This window comes from Entelurus aequoreus, linkage group LG26, assembly GCF_033978785.1.
Source record: "Entelurus aequoreus isolate RoL-2023_Sb linkage group LG26, RoL_Eaeq_v1.1, whole genome shotgun sequence".
Classification (NCBI taxonomy): domain Eukaryota; kingdom Metazoa; phylum Chordata; class Actinopteri; order Syngnathiformes; family Syngnathidae; genus Entelurus; species Entelurus aequoreus.
In genome coordinates this window covers 12163988-12184247 of record NC_084756.1, presented here as the reverse complement: position 1 = coordinate 12184247, position 20260 = coordinate 12163988, and the positions used below count along the sequence as shown (strand labels likewise).

The 20260-nt window shown below is 37.2% G+C and overlaps 1 protein-coding gene across 6 annotated transcripts in view; it reads left to right on the top strand.

The window, feature by feature from the left end:
• Positions 1–20260, top strand: part of itga7 (integrin, alpha 7) — a 131882-nt gene that overhangs the window by 7427 nt on the left and 104195 nt on the right. For 4 of the 6 annotated variants that reach the window (XM_062037971.1, XM_062037970.1, XM_062037968.1 and 1 more), the window contains exon 1: positions 8829–9291. The exons of 1 other annotated variant lie outside the window; for it this stretch is intronic. In XM_062037971.1, coding sequence (XP_061893955.1) covers positions 9059–9291 — 233 coding nt within the window. In that variant the 5' untranslated portion in view covers positions 8829–9058. Of the gene's footprint in view, positions 1–8589; positions 9292–20260 lie in introns of those variants that run through there. One more of the 6 variants, XR_009824680.1, reaches the window with a different exon arrangement.

The window sequence follows — 20260 nt, the reverse complement described above, 5'->3', positions numbered from 1 at the left end:
TCCCACACTATTATGTTGGATCCACTATGGACTGGACTCCCACACTATTATGTTAGATCCACTATGGACTGGACTCTCACACTATTATGTTAGATCCACTATGGACTGGACTCCCACACTATTATGTTAGATCCACTATGGACTGGACTCTCACACTATTAAGTAGATCCACTCGATGTCCATTGCACTGGTCGCCCAGGGGAGTGGGGGAGTCCCCACATCTGCGGTCCCCTCCAAGGTTTCTCATTGTATCCCATTGGGTTGAGTTTTTCCTTGCCCTGATGTGGGATCTGAGCCGAGGATGTCGTTGTGGCTTGTGCAGCCCTTTGAGACACTCGTGATTTAGGGCTATATAAATAAACTTTGATTGATTGACTTGCCAAAAAACAGTATGAAGAAGCAGAGCTTGTTTATTTTGTAGTGTGGTATGTTTTATTTGTTACGGACATGCTTAAAAGTGACATCACATGTTTACATTAGCACAATTAACAATGGTCGAAAAGGCGTGGGACCAAGCAGAGCCTTTTTATTTTTTGGTATGGTTTATTTATTTGTTTTTGACGACCATGACAGGTTACATGTAGGAAGATGACATGTTTACATTTGCACAACTCCACAAGTCCAAAAAGGTGTAGGAAGAAGCAGAGCCTATTAATGTTGTGGTATGATGTATTTGTTGCAGACATGCATAACAGGTGACATATATTGTACGAAGAACACACGTTCATTTCCACAGTTCACGACGAAGCAGAGCTTATCTATTTCATAATATGATTTATTTGTTTCAGATATACTTCAATGTGATGTGTTTACATTTGCACAATTTAACATGTTCGAAAAGGAGTAGGAAGAAAAATCAGGGCTGTACCTTGCGACAAATTTACTTGAAAAAAAAAAAAATATATATATATATCGCACACATGGGATCTATATGTATCATATATATATTTCATCCCTTTTATTGCGTTTGCTCTTAAAATAAATCCATCCAAATTTGATCATTTTAGAGTAAAATATTCACCCATCTTTATAGCATGTTTGAAATCATCTTAAACCATAACCAAATGGACAAGTGTCACTGATCACTCTGTGCGTCCCTCCATCCTGCGCCATCCTCAGAGCTCACCGACTCAGTTTTCCAGTTGTTGACAAGAACATACAGCCATGGAAGCACATTTAATTTATTTTTTTAAACAGACGCAACACAAAACAGTGAAAGATTCAAAAGAACTGCCGTCACGGCCGGCGAATTGCCGCTGCTAGTCTGCTAATTCAGTAATGTTAAATGTTTTTTGTTTTTTTTAGAAGTTGGGAGATTATATTAGACTTTTCTTATACAATTGTCAGGGCTTTTTATTTTTTTCTTAGCTCAAAACACCTCTTAAGTTGGGATCGTATTATGCAAAACCTACTTTTCTTACTTGTTGGTACCTGTTTTTGTGTATTTTGGATCCCCATCTGTCCCCAAAATTGAAAACAAGGTATGGTGGAGATATTTAGTTATGTCAATGGATATTTCCATTTATGGGTTAGTTTATGGTCCACACTACACTATATTGCCAAAATTATTTGGCCACCTGCCTTGACTCACATATGAACTTGAAGTGCCATCCCATTCCTAACCCATAGGGTTCAATATGATGTGGGTCCACCTTTTGCAGCTATTACAGCTTCAACTATTCTGGGATGGCTGTCCACAAGGTTGTGGAGTGTGTTTATAGGAATTTTCCACCATTCTTCCAAAAGCGCATTGGTGAGGTCACACACTGATGTTGGTGGAGAAGGCCTGGCTCTCAGTCTCTGTTCTAATTCATCCCAAAGGTGTTCTATCGGGTTCAGGTCAGGACTCTGTGCAGGCCAGTCAAGTTCATCCACACCAGACTCTGTCATCCATTTCTTTATGGACCTTTCTTTGTGCACTGGTGCACAGTCATGTTGGAAGAGGAAGGGGCCCGCTCCAAACTGTTCCCACAAGGTTGGGAGCATGGAATTGTCCAAAATGTTTTGGTATCCTGGAGCATTCAAAGTTCCTTTCACTGAAACTATGGGCCAAGCCCAACTTGTGAAAAACAACCCCACACCATAATTCCTCCTCCACCAAATTTCACACTCGACACTCGGGCGGCATGGCGTAGTGGGTAGAGCAGCCGTGCCAGAATCCTGAGGGTTGCAGGTTCGCTCCCTGCCCCTTACCATCCAAATCGCTGCCGTTGTGTCCTTGGGCACTTCACCCTTCCCCCCGGTGCCGCTCACACCGGTGAATGAATGATGAATGATAGGTGGTGGTCGGAGGGGCCGTAGGTGCAAACTGGCAGCCACGCTTCCGTCAGTCTACCCCAGGGCAGCTGTGGCTATGAAAGTAGCTTACCACCACTAGGTGTGAATGAATAATGGGTTCTCACTTCTCTGTGAAGATAGAAAAGCGCTATATAAATCTAATCCATTATTATTATTATTATAATACAGTCCGAAATGTAACTTTGTCCTGGCAACCTCCAAACCCAGACTGGTCCATCAGATTGCCAGATGGAAAAGTGTGATTCTTTACTCCAGTGAACGCGTCTCCACTGCTCTAGAGTCCAGTGGTGACGTGCTTTACGCCACCGCATCCGACGCTTTGCATTGGACTTGGTGATGTATGGCTTAGATGCAGCTGCTCGGCCATGGAAACTTGTGAGCATGAAGCTCTCTGCGAACTGTACGTGGGCTAATTGGAAGGTCACGTGAAGTTTGGAGCTCTGTAGCAACTGACTGTGCAGAAAATCGGCGACCTCTTTGCACTATGCGCTTCAGCATCCGCTGACCCCTCTGTTAGTTTACGTGGCCTACCACTTGGTGGCTGAGTTGCTGTTGTTCCCAAACTCTTCCATTTTCTTATAATAAAGCCGACAGTTGACTTTGGAATATTTAGGAGCGAGGAATTTTCACGACTGGATTTGTTGCACAGGTGGCATCCTATGACAGTTCCACGCTGGAAATCACTGAGAGCGGCCCATTCTTTCACAAATGTTTGTAGAAACAGTCTCCATGCCTAAGTGCTTGATTTTATACACCTGTGGCCGGGCCAAGTGATTAGGACACCTGATTCTGATCATTTGGATGGGTGGCTAAATACTTTTGGTAATATAGTGTATATCTGGATATGATTTTTAGTCCATATTTAATAATAATAATAATAATGGATTAGATTTATATAGCGCTTTTCTAGACACTCAAAGCGCTTCACAGAGAAGTGAGAACCCATCATTCATTTTTACAACTCATTCATTCATCATTCATTCTCCGGTGTGAGCGGCACCGGGGGCAAGGGTGAAGTGTCCTGCCCAAGGACACAACGGCAGCGATTTTTGGATGGTAAGAGGCGGGGAGCGAACCTGCAACCCTCAGGTTTCTGGCAAGGCCGCTCTACCCACTACGCCAAGCCGCCCCTATTTGCCAAGTTTAGTCGTGTGTGGCCCTGCCAAAGACTTTCATGTTGTTTACCCTGGGTGACTGTTTCGTTTTGTCTGCTCTGCGCTATGCTAGCGTCTTAGTATTTGTATTTTTGCTTAGCCTTGTGAAATTAAAATGGATTCTTACCCGCACTCCGCTCCTGTCGAATGCGTGAGAACACAACCATTCATTCATTGGCGGTCACTAGAACGAGTATGACGATCCTCCTGGTAGGGGTGTATCCCTTTTATGGAGGATGCCTGTGCGGGATTTTGTTTAACGTGGGGAGACTGGTGCACAGACAGTCACCACACGATCCTTGACAGAATCGGGTCAGGGTCCAGTGGCATGGAATCCAAGACGACTGGGGACCCTTTTCTGCTGCAGCCTTCTTCCGCCATCGCAGCCATTGTGGTAGTTCTTAAATCTACCGTCTTCCGCCTCCTCCGCCGTTGCAGCTATGCAACCATAACAGCTATGCGACCCCAAGCACGCAACAAATTACATTTTAAGAGCTGAAAAAAAACATACTCTGCTGTAACAAACATTAAATAAAACACTTTGCTTTCAGTCCTGATTGTATTTTGTACCTATATTGTCTGCACAAGCCGTAGGTGTACACATTGAAACATGAACTATTTATGCAGGCACTTGTGTTTATTCACAAACTTAACAAAAGAAACCTTGCCTGTAACACTGTAAGTGCTGTCTGAGCACTTAAAGCTCTAAAGTAGTTTTCTCCGGTGTCAAAATTCAGAGGACTCAGGGTTGTTTGTGCTGGTTTTTTCAGCTCCATTTTTGTTTTCACCTTTGTCTGGAGGCGGGTCGTCTTCGGGTTTGTACCTTCTTCTTCGGCGCTTCAAGGTCCAGTCTTTCCGGGCCCATTGGTGGTTTTTAATGGCCTAGTCCAGTGGTTTTCAACCTTTTTTCAGTGATGTACCCCCTGTGAAAATGTTTTTAATTCAAGTACCCCCTAATCAGAAAAAAGCATTTTTGGTTAAAAAAATGAGTAAAATACAGCACTATGTCATCAGTTTCTGATTTATTAAATTGTATAACAGTGCAAAATATTGCTCATTTGTTGTGGTCTTTCTTGAACTATTTGGAAAAAAAGATATAAAAATAACTGAAAACTTGTTGAAAAATAAACAAGTGATTCAATTATAAATAAAGATTTCTACACAGAAGTAATCATCAACTTAAAGTGCCCTCTTTGGGGATTGTAATAGAGATCCATCTGGATTCATGAACTTAATTCTAAACATTTCTTCACCAAAAAATAAATCTTTAACATCAATATTTATGGAACATGTCCACAAAAAAATCTAGCTGTCAACACTGAATATTGCATTGCTGCATTTCTTTTCACAGTTTTTTTTGGCAGACATTTTTAAAAAATCTCACGTACCCCTTGGCATACCTTCCAGTACCCCCAGGTGTACGCGTACCCCCATTTGAGAACCACTGGGCTAGTCAATCACATTCGGCTTTAATACAGAGTTGTGTGCTTTTTGTTGTGTCTTGTCCACGATGATGGTGAGTGCATAAAGCGCTAAATGGCTGACTCATTGTTACATCCCCAGCCATCTATTTTCCAGGTGAGGGGCATGATTTATGATCTACAATAAACTTCTAAGGAGCAGGGAAGCGAGGAAACGGCAGACCACTCGGTGATGTACACTATAGATCAGGGGTCACCAACGCGGTGCCCGCGGGCACCAGGTAGCCCGTAAGGACCAGATGAGTAGCCCGCTGGCCTCTTCTAAAAATAGCTTAAATAGCAGCACTTACCAGTGAGCTGCCTCTATTTTTTAAATTGTATTTATTTACTAGCAAGCTGGTCTCGCTTTGCCTGACATTTTTAAATATAAGAGAGACAAAACTCAAATAGAATTTGAAAATCCAAGAAACTATTTTAAAAACTTGGTCTTCACTTGTTTAAATAAATTCATATTTTTTTTTTACTTTGCTTCTTATAACTTTTAGAAAGACAATTTTAGAGAAAAAATACAACCTTAAAAATGATTTTAGGATTTTTAAACACATATACCTTTTTACCTTTTAAATTCCTTCCTCTTCTTTCCTGACAATTTAAATCAATGTTCAAGTATTTTTTTATTTTTTTATTGTAAAGAATAATAAATCAATTTTAATTTAATTCTTCATTTTAGTTTCTGTTTTTTCGACGAAGAATATTTGTAAAATATTTCTTCAAACTTATTATGATTAAAATAAAAAAAAAACATTCTGGCAAATCTAGAAAATCCGTAGAATCAAATTTAAATCTTTTTTCAAAGTCTTTTGAATTTCTTTTAAAATTTTTGTTCTGGAAAATCTAGAAGAAATAATGATTTGTCTTTGTTAGAAATATAGCTTGGTCCAATTTGTTATATATTCTAATAAAGTGTAGATTGGATTTTAACCTTTTTAAAACATGTCATCAAAATTCTAAAATTAATCTTAATCAGGAAAAATTACTAATGATGTTCTATAAATTATTATTTTTTTTAGCTACTTTTTCTCTTCTTTTTTTCGGTTGAATTTTGAATTTTAAAGAGTCGAAATTGAAGATACACTATGTTTTAAAATTTAATTGTCATTTTTTTCATGTTTTCTCCTCTTTTAAACCGTTCAATTAAGTGTAAATATCATTAATTATTAATAACAACATAGAGTTAAAGGTAAATTGAGCAAATTGGCTATTTCTGGCAATTTATCCGTTGCTTTCGGTCTCCCCTAGAGGGGGGGGGTTACCCACATATGCGGTCCTCTCCAAGGTTTCTCATAGTCATTCACCGACGTCCCACTGGGGTGAGTTTTTCCTTGCCCGTATGTGGGCTCTGTACCGAGGATGTCGTTGTGGCTTGTACAGCCCTTTGAGACACTTGTGATTTAGGGCTATATAAATAAACATTGATTGATTGATTGATTATTTAAATGTGTATCAAACTGGTAGCCCTTCGCATTAATCAGTACCCAAGAAGTAGCTCTTTGTTTCAAAAAGGTTGGTGACCCCTGCTATAGATAGTTTGTCTGTGTTAGCGCTTACAACAACATCACTAATACTTGGTAATCAAGTCACGAAATGTAAATGGGAGTATTGTGGCACTTTTTGGATGGTTATTTATTGGATTTTATGGGCAGAATAGAGGACATGCCATTGGATCCGCTATAAGCGGACTTTTATTTATGTTTATTTAATATTAAGTATGCATTAAAACATATCTGTCATTATGTCTTTCCTAATGATTGTGTACAAGATGCAAAACATTTTAAAAAGTGCAGTTCCCCTTGAAGAAAAAAATGGTATTCAGTCTTGCTTTCCAGTTAACAATTATTGCCAGCTTTTTTTATTTTTAAGTATTTCAAAAAATGCCAACATTGTATTGTTTTGGACCTTGCGACCCCACTGATGAAATGGTGTGGTGTTTTTATTTATATTTGTATTTTTTTTCCCCACCCACAGCGTGAGTATTCACTGGCCTGCAAGCGCCTTGACAACCTTGCCTGGTATTTTGGCAGCAGTCCTTTGAGTGTTGCTGTCAGCTGAGAGCCAGGGTGTGTGCGTGCATGTGTGTGTGTGCATGTGTGTGTGTGTGTGTTTGTGTGTTCTTGTATTTGTACCCTTCTTGAGACGTCAACAAGGAAAAGTACCGTCCATATGAGGACCAGTGAACAAGTGATGACATAAATCATGGTCCCAATACGGAAAACCATTGCATCCAATAGAAAATGTCTCATTTGCACCCCTGCTGGTGAAATCTATCAAAATGAGGGTGGTCCCATAAAGGAGGGATTTTTCAAATTGACAGTGTGTCGCTTTTAAAAGTGCTCCCCCTCTGGTCAGCATATTAAATAACAAGTGTGTGTAAAAATTTTAAATGCTCCCCCTCTGGCCAACATATGTCATAACAAGTGTGTGTAAGAAATTGAAATGCGCCCCCCCCCCCCCCAATGAAGATTAAAAACCAATTACCAACAAAAAAATTCAAAAAAATAAAATAACTAAAAGCAGTCTTTTTCTCACAATGTGTCGACTTTTTTCTTATAAAATTGGGAACGATTTCTCACATTCTTTCTGTTTCTGTAATATTGCAAGATTTTCTCGTAAAATAATTACTTTTTTATGTAAAATTATTACTTTTTAATGCAAAAATGGTGACATTTGTCATATACAATTCCGACTTTTATCACAACATTGGCAAATGTTTGTTGTAGTTGTAAAATAGTGAAACTTTTTGAGTAAAATGATGATTTTTGTCATCATTTTGCCAAGTAAAGTTCTGAATATTATTATAATATTGCCAACATTTTTAAGTTTTCTTATAAAATTGTGACTTTTGTCGAGTAAAATTACATCTCTTTTCATAAAATTGCCAAAAATTTAAGCTTTTTCTTGTAAAATTGCGACTGTTATTGAGTGAAATTAGGGATGTCCGATAATGGCTTTTTTGCCGATATCTGATATTCCGATATTGTCCAACTCTTAATTACCGATACCGATATCAACCGATACCGATATATATACAGTCGTGGAATTAACACATTATTACGCCTAATTTGGACAACCAGGTATGGTGAAGGTAAAGTCCTTTTTAAAAAAAAAAATACAATAAAATAAGATAAATAAATTAAAAACATTTTCTTGAATAAAAAAGAAAGTAAAACAATATAAAAACAGTTACATAGAAACTAGTAATTAATGAAAATGAGTAAAATTAACTGCTAAAGGTTAGTACTATTAGTGGACCAGCAGCACGCACAATCATGTGTGCTTACGGACTGTATCCCTTGCAGACTGCATTGATATATATTGATATATAATGTAGGAACCAGAATATTAATAACAGAAAGAAACAACCCTTTTGTGGGAATGAGTGTGAATGAGTGTAAATGGGGGAGGGAGTTTTTGTGGGTTGGTGCACTAATTGTAAGTGTATCTTGTGTTTTTCATGCTGATTTAATAAATAAATGAAAAATACATTAAAATAATCTAAAAAAAAATCAGGCCGATATTATCAGACATCTCTAAGTAAAATTCCAACTTTTATCATAATATTGCACAAATGTTCAGTTTGTCTTGTTTATTTGTTCACTTGCGTTGAGTAAAATACCACTTTTATTATAATACTAAGTTTTTCTTGTGAAATTGTGACCTTTTTCCAGTGAAATTCCAACTCATATTTCACAACAAGCTTTTTTATATTTGCATAGTATGTATATATTATTAATGTTGTAAATACAAATCTTTATATGTCTAAAAAAGGGTGGTCCTAAAGAGGTAGGCATTATTCGGAGGTCTCAAGAAGGTAACTAATACAAGAATGTCTGTGTGTGTCGGTGTGTGTGTGTGTGTGTGTGTGTGTGTGAGGATGGAGAGGGGGGGAGGAGTGAGAAGTCTATTCAAGGCACTTGTCCTCCCTGAAAAAGGGGACTCGGGGGAGGCGCCTATTGCTTGCACACTTGCACTACTATCCAACCGGAGCACATTTTCCCAGCCTGCTGCTGCTGCTGCTGCGTCCTCTGCAGCTCAAAAAAAACCCAAAAAAAAACACAACAAAAAGAACATTTCCCGCCACAGGAGGAGCAGGATTTCCCTCACTGGAAGCTTCTTACCTACCCTGCCATGGAAGCTGTCCCAGGATCGGAACATAGTGCTGGGAGGTCATTGTCTTCCTATAGGTGTCCTTTTAGATATTCAACGACTGGTGTCCTTTGGCTGCTGTGGACTCTGCTGACCCACGTGTGGACCTTCAACCTGGATTCCACTCACACTCTGCACAAACTGGGCGACCCCGGGACCTTTTTTGGCTTCTCTCTTGCACTTCATCAGCAGCTCACACCAGAACCTCAAAGCTGGTGAGCTTTCCTTTTATTACTTCAACTTTCATGTCCACTTGTCACCATCCATGCTCTGCTAAATCACTGTCAGGACGCTCATAAGTCAAGTGGCTGCATGCTGGACTTTCCGCATCTTAATGTGCTCAACCTGCTCTCAGCTAATAGACTCCGGTGTGTATGGGGACGTTTGTGCTGACCCAGCAGATGTTTGCAGACATTGTTTCATGACAATGTGTGCTGCTAAGTCACGGACCGGCGTGGACTGCTCTGCGGTTTTTGAAGACCTACAACCAAACACTGGTCAAAGATCCTCTAGAACAGTCTTTTTTTAGCCAAGGCACATTTTTTTGCATTGAAAAAATCCGGAGACACACCACCAGCAGAAATCATTAAAAAACGAAACTCAGTTGAGAGTAAAAAGTCGTTGTCGCAATTGTTGGATATGACTTTAAACCAGGGGTCACCAACCTTTTTGAAAGCAAGAGCTACTTCTTGGGTAGTGATTAATGCGAAGGGCTACCAGTTTGATACACACTTCAATAAATTGCCAGAAATAGCCAATTTGCTCAATTGACCTTTAACTCTATGTTATTATTAATAATTAATGATATTTACACTTAATTGAACGGTTTAAAAGAGGAGAAAACACGAAAAAAATGACAATTAAATTTTGAAACATAGTTTATCTTCAATTTCGACTCTTTAAAATTCAAAATTCAACCGAAAAAAAGAAGAGAAAAACTAGCTAAATCGAACCTTTTTGAAAAAATTCAAAAAATAATTTATGGAACATCATTAGTAATTTTTCCTGATTAAGATTAATTTTGGAATTTTGATGACATGTTTTAAATAGGTTAAAATCCAATCTGCACTTTGTTAGAATATATAACAAATTGGACCAAGCTATATTTCTAACAAAGACAAATCATTATTTCTTCTAGATTTTCCAGAACAAAAATTTTTAAATAAATTCAAAAGACTTTGAAATAAGATTTAAATTTGATTCTGCAGATTTTCTAGATTTGCCAGAATAATTTTTTTGAATTTTAATCATAATAAGTTTGAAGAAATATTTTACAAATATTCTTCGTCGAAAAAACAGAAGCTAAAATGAAGAATTAATTTAAAATGTATTTATTATTCTTTACAATAAAAACAATAAATGTACTTGAACATTGATTTAAATTGTCAGGAAAGAAGAGGAAGGAATTTAAAAGGTAAAAAGGTATAGGTGTTTAAAAATCCTAAAATCATTTTTAAGGTTGTATTTTTTTCTCTAAAATTGTCTTTCTGAAAGTTATAAAAAGCAAAGTAAAAAAAATAATGAACTTATTTAAACAAGTGAAGACCAAGTCTTTAAAATATTTTCTTGGATTTTCAAATTCTATTTGAGTTTTGTCTCTCTTAGAATTAAAAATGTCGGGCAAAGCGAGACCAGCTTGCTAGTAAATAAATACAATTACAAAATAGAGGCAGCTCACTGGTAAGTGCTGCTATTTGAGCTATTTTTAGAACAGGCCAGCGGGCTACTCATCTGGTCCTTACGGGCTACCTGGTGCCCGCGGGCACCGTGTGGGTGACCCCTGCTTTAAACCATAACCAAGCATGCATCACTACAGCTCTTGTCTCAAAGTAGGTGTACTGTCACCACTTGTCACATCACCCCCTGACTTATTTGGAGTGTTTTGCTGTTTTCCTGTGTGTAGTGTTTTAGTTCTTGTCTTGCGCTGTGTATTACGACCTACTGCGGAAACGCTTGTCAAAGATTCCTTAAACGACAGGAGCGCTGTTTTTGAGGACTTACATAATATACTTGATAAGGGTTTTCTAAATGACATGCTGTTTTTTTAAGATCTACTGCAAAAATACTTTACAAAATCCTCTATATGACAGGATATTGTTGTAAAGGACATACACAAACAAAAAAACCCACTCATCAAAGATCCCTTATGTGACACTGCTGTTTTAAGAAATTGACTGCTACAGAAAAAAACACTTCGAGTTAGAGATCCTCTGACAACACCGCCCTGCTGTTTTTAACGATCTACTGCAAACAATGTCGGTCAAAGATCCTCTATGTAAGAGGCTGCTTTTTTAAATGACATACTGAATAGAAAAACAAATGCTGGTCAAAGATCCTCTATGTAACAGGCTGCTTTTTTAAATGACATACTGAATAGAAAAACAAATGCTGGTCAAAGATCCTCTATGTAAGAGGCTGCTTTTTTAAATGACATACTGAATAGAAAAACAAATGCTGGTCAAAGATCCTCTATGTAAGAGGCTGCTTTTTTAAATGACATACTGAATAGAAAAACATATGCTGGTCAAAGATCCTCTATGTAAGAGGCTGCTTTTTTAAATGACATACTGAATAGAAAAACAAATGCTGGTCAAAGATCCTCTATGTAAGAGGCTGCTTTTTTAAATGACATACTGAATAGAAAAACAAATGCTGGTCAAAGATCCTCTATGTAAGAGGCTGATTTTTTAAATGACATACTGAATAGAAAAACAAATGCTGGTCAAAGATCCTCTATGTAAGAGGCTGCTTTTTTAAATGACATACTGAATAGAAAAACAAATGCTGGTCAAAGATCCTCTATGTAAGAGGCTGCTTTTTTAAATGACATACTGAATAGAAAAACAAATGCTGGTCAAAGATCCTCTATGTAAGAGGCTGCTTTTTTAAATGACATACTGAATAGAAAAACAAATGCTGGTCAAAGATCCTCTATGTAAGAGGCTGCTTTTTTAAATGACATACTGAATAGAAAAGCAAATGCCGGTCAAAGATCCTCTATGTAACAGGCTGCTTTTTTAAATGACATACTGAATAGAAAAACAAATGCCGGTCAAAGATCCTCTATGTAACAGGCTGCTTTTTTAAATGACATACTGAATAGAAAAACAAATGCTGGTCAAAGATCCTCTATGTAAGAGGCTGCTTTTTTAAATGACATACTGAATAGAAAAACAAATGCTGGTCAAAGATCCTCTATGTAAGAGGCTGCTTTTTTAAATGACATACTGAATAGAAAAACATATGCTGGTCAAAGATCCTCTATGTAAGAGGCTGCTTTTTTAAATGACATACTGAATAGAAAAACAAATGCTGGTCAAAGATCCTCTATGTAAGAGGCTGCTTTTTTAAATGACATACTGAATAGAAAAACAAATGCTGGTCAAAGATCCTCTATGTAAGAGGCTGATTTTTTAAATGACATACTGAATAGAAAAACAAATGCTGGTCAAAGATCCTCTATGTAAGAGGCTGCTTTTTTAAATGACATACTGAATAGAAAAACAAATGCTGGTCAAAGATCCTCTATGTAAGAGGCTGCTTTTTTAAATGACATACTGAATAGAAAAACAAATGCTGGTCAAAGATCCTCTATGTAAGAGGCTGCTTTTTTAAATGACATACTGAATAGAAAAACAAATGCTGGTCAAAGATCCTCTATGTAAGAGGCTGCTTTTTTAAATGACATACTGAATAGAAAAGCAAATGCCGGTCAAAGATCCTCTATGTAACAGGCTGCTTTTTTAAATGACATACTGAATAGAAAAACAAATGCTGGTCAAAGATCCTCTATGTAACAGGCTGCTTTTTTAAATGACATACTGAATAGAAAAACAAATGCTGGTCAAAGATCCTCTATGTAAGAGGCTGCTTTTTTAAATGACATACTGAATAGAAAAACAAATGCTGGTCAAAGATCCTCTATGTAAGAGGCTGCTTTTTTTAAATGACGTACTGAATAGAAAAACAAATGCTGGTCAAAGATCCTCTATGTAAGAGGCTGCTTTTTTAAATGACGTACTGAATAGAAAAACAAATGCTGGTCAAAGATCCTCTATGTAAGAGGCTGCTTTTTTAAATGACGTACTGAATAGAAAAACAAATGCTGGTCAAAGATCCTCTATGTAAGAGGCTGCTTTTTTAAATGACATACTGAATAGAAAAACAAATGCTGGTCAAATATCCTCTATGTAAGAGGCTGATTTTTTTAAATGACGTACTGAATAGAAAAACAAATGCTGGTCAAAGATCCTCTATGTAAGAGGCTGCTTTTTTAAATGACGTACTGAATAGAAAAACAAATGCTGGTCAAAGATCCTCTATGTAAGAGGCTGCTTTTTTAAATGACATACTGAATAGAAAAACAAATGCTGGTCAAAGATCCTCTATGTAAGAGGCTGCTTTTTTAAATGACATACTGAATAGAAAAACAAATGCTGGTCAAAGATCCTCTATGTAAGAGGCTGCTTTTTTTAAATGACGTACTGAATAGAAAAACAAATGCTGGTCAAAGATCCTCTATGTAAGAGGCTGCTTTTTTAAATGACGTACTGAATAGAAAAACAAATGCTGGTCAAAGATCCTCTATGTAAGAGGCTGCTTTTTTAAATGACGTACTGAATAGAAAAACAAATGCTGGTCAAAGATCCTCTATGTAAGAGGCTGCTTTTTTAAATGACATACTGAATAGAAAGACAAATGCTGGTCAAATATCCTCTATGTAAGAGGCTGATTTTTTTAAATGACGTACTGAATAGAAAAACAAATGCTGGTCAAAGATCCTCTATGTAAGAGGCTGCTTTTTTAAATGACGTACTGAATAGAAAAACAAATGCTGGTCAAAGATCCTCTATGTAAGAGGCTGCTTTTTTAAATGACATACTGAATAGAAAAACAAATGCTGGTCAAAGATCCTCTATGTAAGAGGCTGATTTTTTAAATGACGTACTGAATAGAAAAACAAATGCTGGTCAAAGATCCTCTATGTAAGAGGCTGCTTTTTTAAATGACATACTGAATAGAAAAACAAATGCTGGTCAAAGATCCTCTATGTAACAGGCTGCTTTTTTAAATGACATACTGAATAGAAAAACAAATGCTGGTCAAAGATCCTCTATGTAACAGGCTGCTTTTTTAAATGACATACTGAATAGAAAAACAAATGCTGGTCAAAGATCCTCTATGTAAGAGGCTGCTTTTTTAAATGACGTACTGAATAGAAAAACAAATGCTGGTCAAAGATCCTCTATGTAAGAGGCTGCTTTTTTAAATGACGTACTGAATAGAAAAACAAATGCTGGTCAAAGATCCTCTATGTAAGAGGCTGCTTTTTTAAATGACATACTGAATAGAAAAACAAATGCTGGTCAAAGATCCTCTATGTAACAGGCTGCTTTTTTAAATGACATACTGAATAGAAAAACAAATGCTGGTCAAAGATCCTCTATGTAAGAGGCTGCTTTTTTAAATGACATACTGAATAGAAAAACAAATGCTGGTCAAAGATCCTCTATGTAAGAGGCTGCTTTTTTAAATGACATACTGAATAGAAAAACAAATGCTGGTCAAAGATCCTCTATGTAAGAGGCTGCTTTTTTAAATGACATACTGAATAGAAAAACAAATGCTGGTCAAAGATCCTCTATGTAAGAGGCTGCTTTTTTAAATGACGTACTGAATAGAAAAACAAATGCTGGTCAAAGATCCTCTATGTAACAGGCTGCTTTTTTAAATGACATACTGAATAGAAAAACAAATGCTGGTCAAAGATCCTCTATGTAAGAGGCTGCTTTTTTAAATGACATACTGAATAGAAAAACAAATGCTGGTCAAAGATCCTCTATGTAAGAGGCTGCTTTTTTAAATGACATACTGAATAGAAAAACAAATGCTGGTCAAAGATCCTCTATGTGAGAGGCTGCTTTTTTAAATGACATACTGAATAGAAAAACAAATGCTGGTCAAAGATCCTCTATGTAAGAGGCTGCTTTTTTAAATGACATACTGAATAGAAAAACAAATGCTGGTCAAAGATCCTCTATGTAAGAGGCTGCTTTTTTAAATGACATACTGAATAGAAAAACAAATGCTGGTCAAAGATCCTCTATGTAACAGGCTGCTTTTTTAAATGACATACTGAATAGAAAAACAAATGCTGGTCAAAGATCCTCTATGTAACAGGCTGCTTTTTTAAATGACATACTTAATAGAAAAACAAATGCTAGTCAAAGATCCTCTATGTAAGAGGCTGCTTTTTTAAATGACATACTGAATAGAAAAACAAATGCTGGTCAAAGATCCTCTATGTAAGAGGCTGCTTTTTTAAATGACATACTGAATAGAAAAACAAATGCTGGTCAAAGATCCTCTATGTAAGAGGCTGCTTTTTTAAATGACATACTGAATAGAAAAACAAATGCTGGTCAAAGATCCTCTATGTAAGAGGCTGCTTTTTTAAATGACATACTGAATAGAAAAACAAATGCTGGTCAAAGATCCTCTATGTAAGAGGCTGCTTTTTTAAATGACATACTGAATAGAAAAACAAATGCTGGTCAAAGATCCTCTATGTAAGAGGCTGCTTTTTTAAATGACATACTGAATAGAAAAACAAATGCTGGTCAAAGATCCTCTATGTAAGAGGCTGCTTTTTTAAATGACATACTGAATAGAAAAACAAATGCTGGTCAAAGATCCTCTATGTAAGAGGCTGCTTTTTTAAATGACATACTGAATAGAAAAGCAAATGCTGGTCAAAGATCTTCTATGTCAGTGGTTCTCAAATGGGGGTACGAGTACCCCTGGGGGTACTTGAAGGTATGCCAAGGGGTACGTGAGATTTTTTTTAAAATATTCTAAAAATAGCAACAATTCAAAAATCCTTTATAAATATATTTATTGAATAATACTTCAACAAAATAAATGTTTAGAATGAAGTTCATGAATCCAGATGGATCTCTATTACAATCCCCAAAGAGGGCACTTTAAGTTGATGATTACTTCTATGTGTAGAAATATTTATTTATAATTGAATCACTTGTTTAATTTTCAATAAGTTTTTAGTTATTTTTATATCTTTTTCTTTTCAAATAGTTCAAGAAAGACCACTACAAATGAGCAATATTTTTGCACTGTTAAGGAACTAATGGCATAGTGCTGTATTTTAATTCTTTATCTCTTTTTTTCAACCAAAAATGCTTTGCTCTGATTAGGGGGTACTTGAATTAAAAACATGTTCACAGGGGGTACATCACTGGAAAAAGGTTGAGAACCACTGCTCTATGTAACAGGCTGGTATTTTAAATGAATCCGAATCTGAATCCGAATCAGAATAGTTTTATTGCCATTGTTTGAGAACGGGTTCACAAACTAGGAATGTTTCTTGGTGCAATCGTGCAACATAAAACACATATAACACAGATTTGGTAATAACAAGTGCTGTAACTGAGCTATCAGATCTTGTTATAGACATACATATGACATATTGAATAGAAAAAAAAAAATGCTGGTCAAAGATCCTCTATGTAACAGGCTGCTGTTTTAAATGACATACTGAATATAAAATAAATACTGGTCAAAGATCCCGGCCAAGTCATACCAAAGACTATAAAAATTGGGACCCATTACCTCCCTGCTTGGCACTCAGCATCAAGGGTTGGAATTGGGGGTTGAATCACCAAAAATTATTCCCGGGCGTGGCCACCGCTGCTGCTCACTGCTCCCCTCACCTCCCAGGGGGTGATCAAGGGTGATGGGTCAAATGCAGAGTATAATTTCGCCACACCTAGTGTGTGTGTGTGTGTGTGACAATCATGGGTACTTTAACTTTAACTTTTTAACTCTATATAACAGACTGTTGTTCTAAATGACCAACTGCAAAGAAAAACATTTGCCAAAGATCCTCTATATGACAGAGTCCCTTGCTGCTTTTTAGGAATCTGCTGCTGCTGAGTAAGAGATTCTCTGACAGAAGTGCTCTGCTGTTTTTGAAGATCTACTGCAAAAATGCCGGTCAAAGATCCTCTATGTAACTGGCTGCTGTTTTAAATGATATGCTGAATAGAAAAAAATACTGGTCAAAGATCCTCTATATAATAAACTGCTGTTCTAAATGACTGACTGCAAAGAAAAACATTTGCCAAAGATCCTCTATATAACAGAGTCCCTTGCTGTTGTTTTAGGAATCTGCTGCTGCTAAACTTGTCAAAATCCTCTGTATGACAAAATACTATTTTTAAGGACGTACTGAAAAAAACACTCGTCAAAGATCCTCTATATGACACTGCTGTTTTTAGGAATTGACTGCTACAGAAAAAAACAGAAAAACGCTTTGAGTTAGAGATCCTCTGACAACATCTCTCTGGTGTTTTTAAAGATCTACTGCAAAAATACTGGTCGAAGATCCTCTATATAACAAACTGCTGTTCTAAAGGACATACTGAATAGAAAATAAATACTGGTCAAAGATCCTCTATATAACAGACCGCTGTTCTAAATGACCGACAGAAAAGAAAAACATTTGTCAAAGATCCTCAATATGACAGAGTCCCTTGCTGCTTTTAGGAATCTGCTGCTGAAAAAAACTAAAAAAAACACTGAGTAAAACGTCCTCTGACAGGAGCGGTCTGCTGTTTTTGAAGATCTACTGCAAAAATGCTGGTCAAAGATCCTGTATGTAACAGGCTGCTGTTTTAAATGACATGCTGAATATAAAATAAATACTGGTCAAAGATCCCAGCCAAGTCATACCAAAGACTATAAAAATGGGACCCATTACCTCCCTGCTTGGCACTCAGCATCAAGGGTTGGAATTGGGGTTTAAATCGCCAAAAATTATTCCCGGGCGCGGCCACCGCTGCTGCTCAATGCTCCCCTCACCTCGCAGGGGGTGATCAAGGGTGATGGGTCAAATGCAGAGTATAATTTCGCCACACCTAGTGTGTGTGTGTGTGACAATCATGGGTACTTTAACTTTAACTGTTTAACTCTATATAACAGACTGTTGTTCTAAATGACCAACTGCAAAGAAAAACATTTGCCAAAGATCCTCTATATGACAGAGTCCCTTGCTGCTTTTTAGGAATCTGCTGCTGCTGAAAAAAAAACAAAAAAAAACAAAACACTGAGTAAGAGATTCTCTGACAGAAGTGCTCTGCTGTTTTTGAAGATCTACTGCAAAAATGCCGGTCAAAGATCCTCTATGTAACTGGCTGCTGTTTTAAATGATATGCTGAATAGAAAAAAATACTGGTCAAAGATCCTCTATATAATAAACTGCTGTTCTAAATGACTGACTGCAAAGAAAAACATTTGCCAAAGATCCTCTATATAACAGAGTCCCTTGCTGTTGTTTTAGGAATCTGCTGCTGCTAAACTTGTCAAAATCCTCTGTATGACAAAATACTATTTTTAAGGACCTACTGAAAAAAACACTCGTCAAAGATCCTCTATACGACACTGCTGTTTTTAGGAATTGACTGCTACAGAAAAAAACAGAAAAACGCTCTGAGTTAGAGATCCTCTGACAACAGCTCTCTGGTGTTTTTAAAGATCTACTGCAAAAATACTGGTCGAAGATCCTCTATATAACAAACTGCTGTTCTAAAGGACATACTGAATAGAAAATAAATACTGGTCAAAGATCCTCTATATAACAGACCGCTGTTCTAAATGACCGACAGAAAAGAAAAACATTTGTCAAAGATCCTCAATATGACAGAGTCCCTTGCTGCTTTTAGGAATCTGCTGCTGAAAAAAACTAAAAAAAACACTGAGTAAAACGTCCTCTGACAGGAGCGGTCTGCTGTTTTTGAAGATCTACTGCAAAAATGCTGGTCAAAGATCCTCTATGTAACTGGCTGCTGTTTTAAATGACATGCTGAATAAACAAACATAATGGTCAAAGATCCTCTATATCAGGGGTGTCAAACTAATTTTAGATCGGGGGTCACATGGAGAAAAATCTACTCCCAAGTGGGCCGGACTGGTAAAATCACGGCACGATAACTTAAAAATTGTCTTGCTGAAATAAGCAGGGGCGACCATGGTAACGTTGCTTGGATGGCAACATATGTTGCTCCAAAACCTGTATGTACCTTTCAGCATTAATGGCGCCTTCACAGATGTGTAAGTTACCCATGTCTTGGGCACTAATACACCCCCATACCATCACACATGCTGGCTTTTCAACTTTGCGCCTATAACAATGTGGACTCGTCAGACCACAGAACACTTTTCCACTTTGTATCAGTCCATCTTAGATGAGCTCAGGCCCAGCGGAGCCGACGGCGTTTCTGGGTGTTGTTGATAAATGGTTTTCGCCTTGCATAGGAGAGTTTTAACTTGCACTTACAGATGTAGCGACCAACTGTAGTTACTGACAGTGGGTTTCTGAAGTGTTCCTGAGCCCATGTGGTGATATCCTTTACACACTGATGTCGCTTATTGATGCAGTACAGCCTGAGGGATGGAAGGTCACGGGCTTAGCTGCTTACGTGCAGTGATTTCTCCAGATTATCTGAACCCTTTGATGATATTACGGACCGTAGATGGTGAAATCCCTAAATTCCTTGCAATAGCTGGTTGAGAAAGGTTTTTCTTAAACTGTTCAACAATTTGCTCACGCATTTGTTGACAAAGTGGTGACCCTCGCCCCATCCTTGTTTGTGAATGACTGAGCATTTTTTGGAATCTACTTTTATACCCAATCATGGCACCCACCTGTTCCCAATTTGCCTGTTCACCTGTGGGATGTTCCAAATAAGTGTTTGATGAGCATTCCTCAACTTTATCAGTATTTATTGCCACCTTTCCCAACTTCTTTGTCACGTGTTGCTGGCATCAAATTATAAAGTTAATGATTATTTGCAACAACAAAAAATGTTTATCAGTTTGAACATCAAATATGTTGTCTTTGTAGCATATTCAACTGAATATGGGTTGAAAATGATTTGCAAATCATTGTATTCCGTTTATATTTACATCTAACACAATTTCCCAACTCATATGGAAACGGGGTTTGTATAACTACTGTACTTAAAGGTTACATAAGAGTGAGGATCCAGTAAAAATGATGGTCTCAGTGTGTCTTCCAGTAAAAATAGCAGTGAGTCATCCATAGCAGTGATGATGTTACATCAACTATGTTCATCTATTGATGTATCGATCTGTTCTCATGGCCTGTCA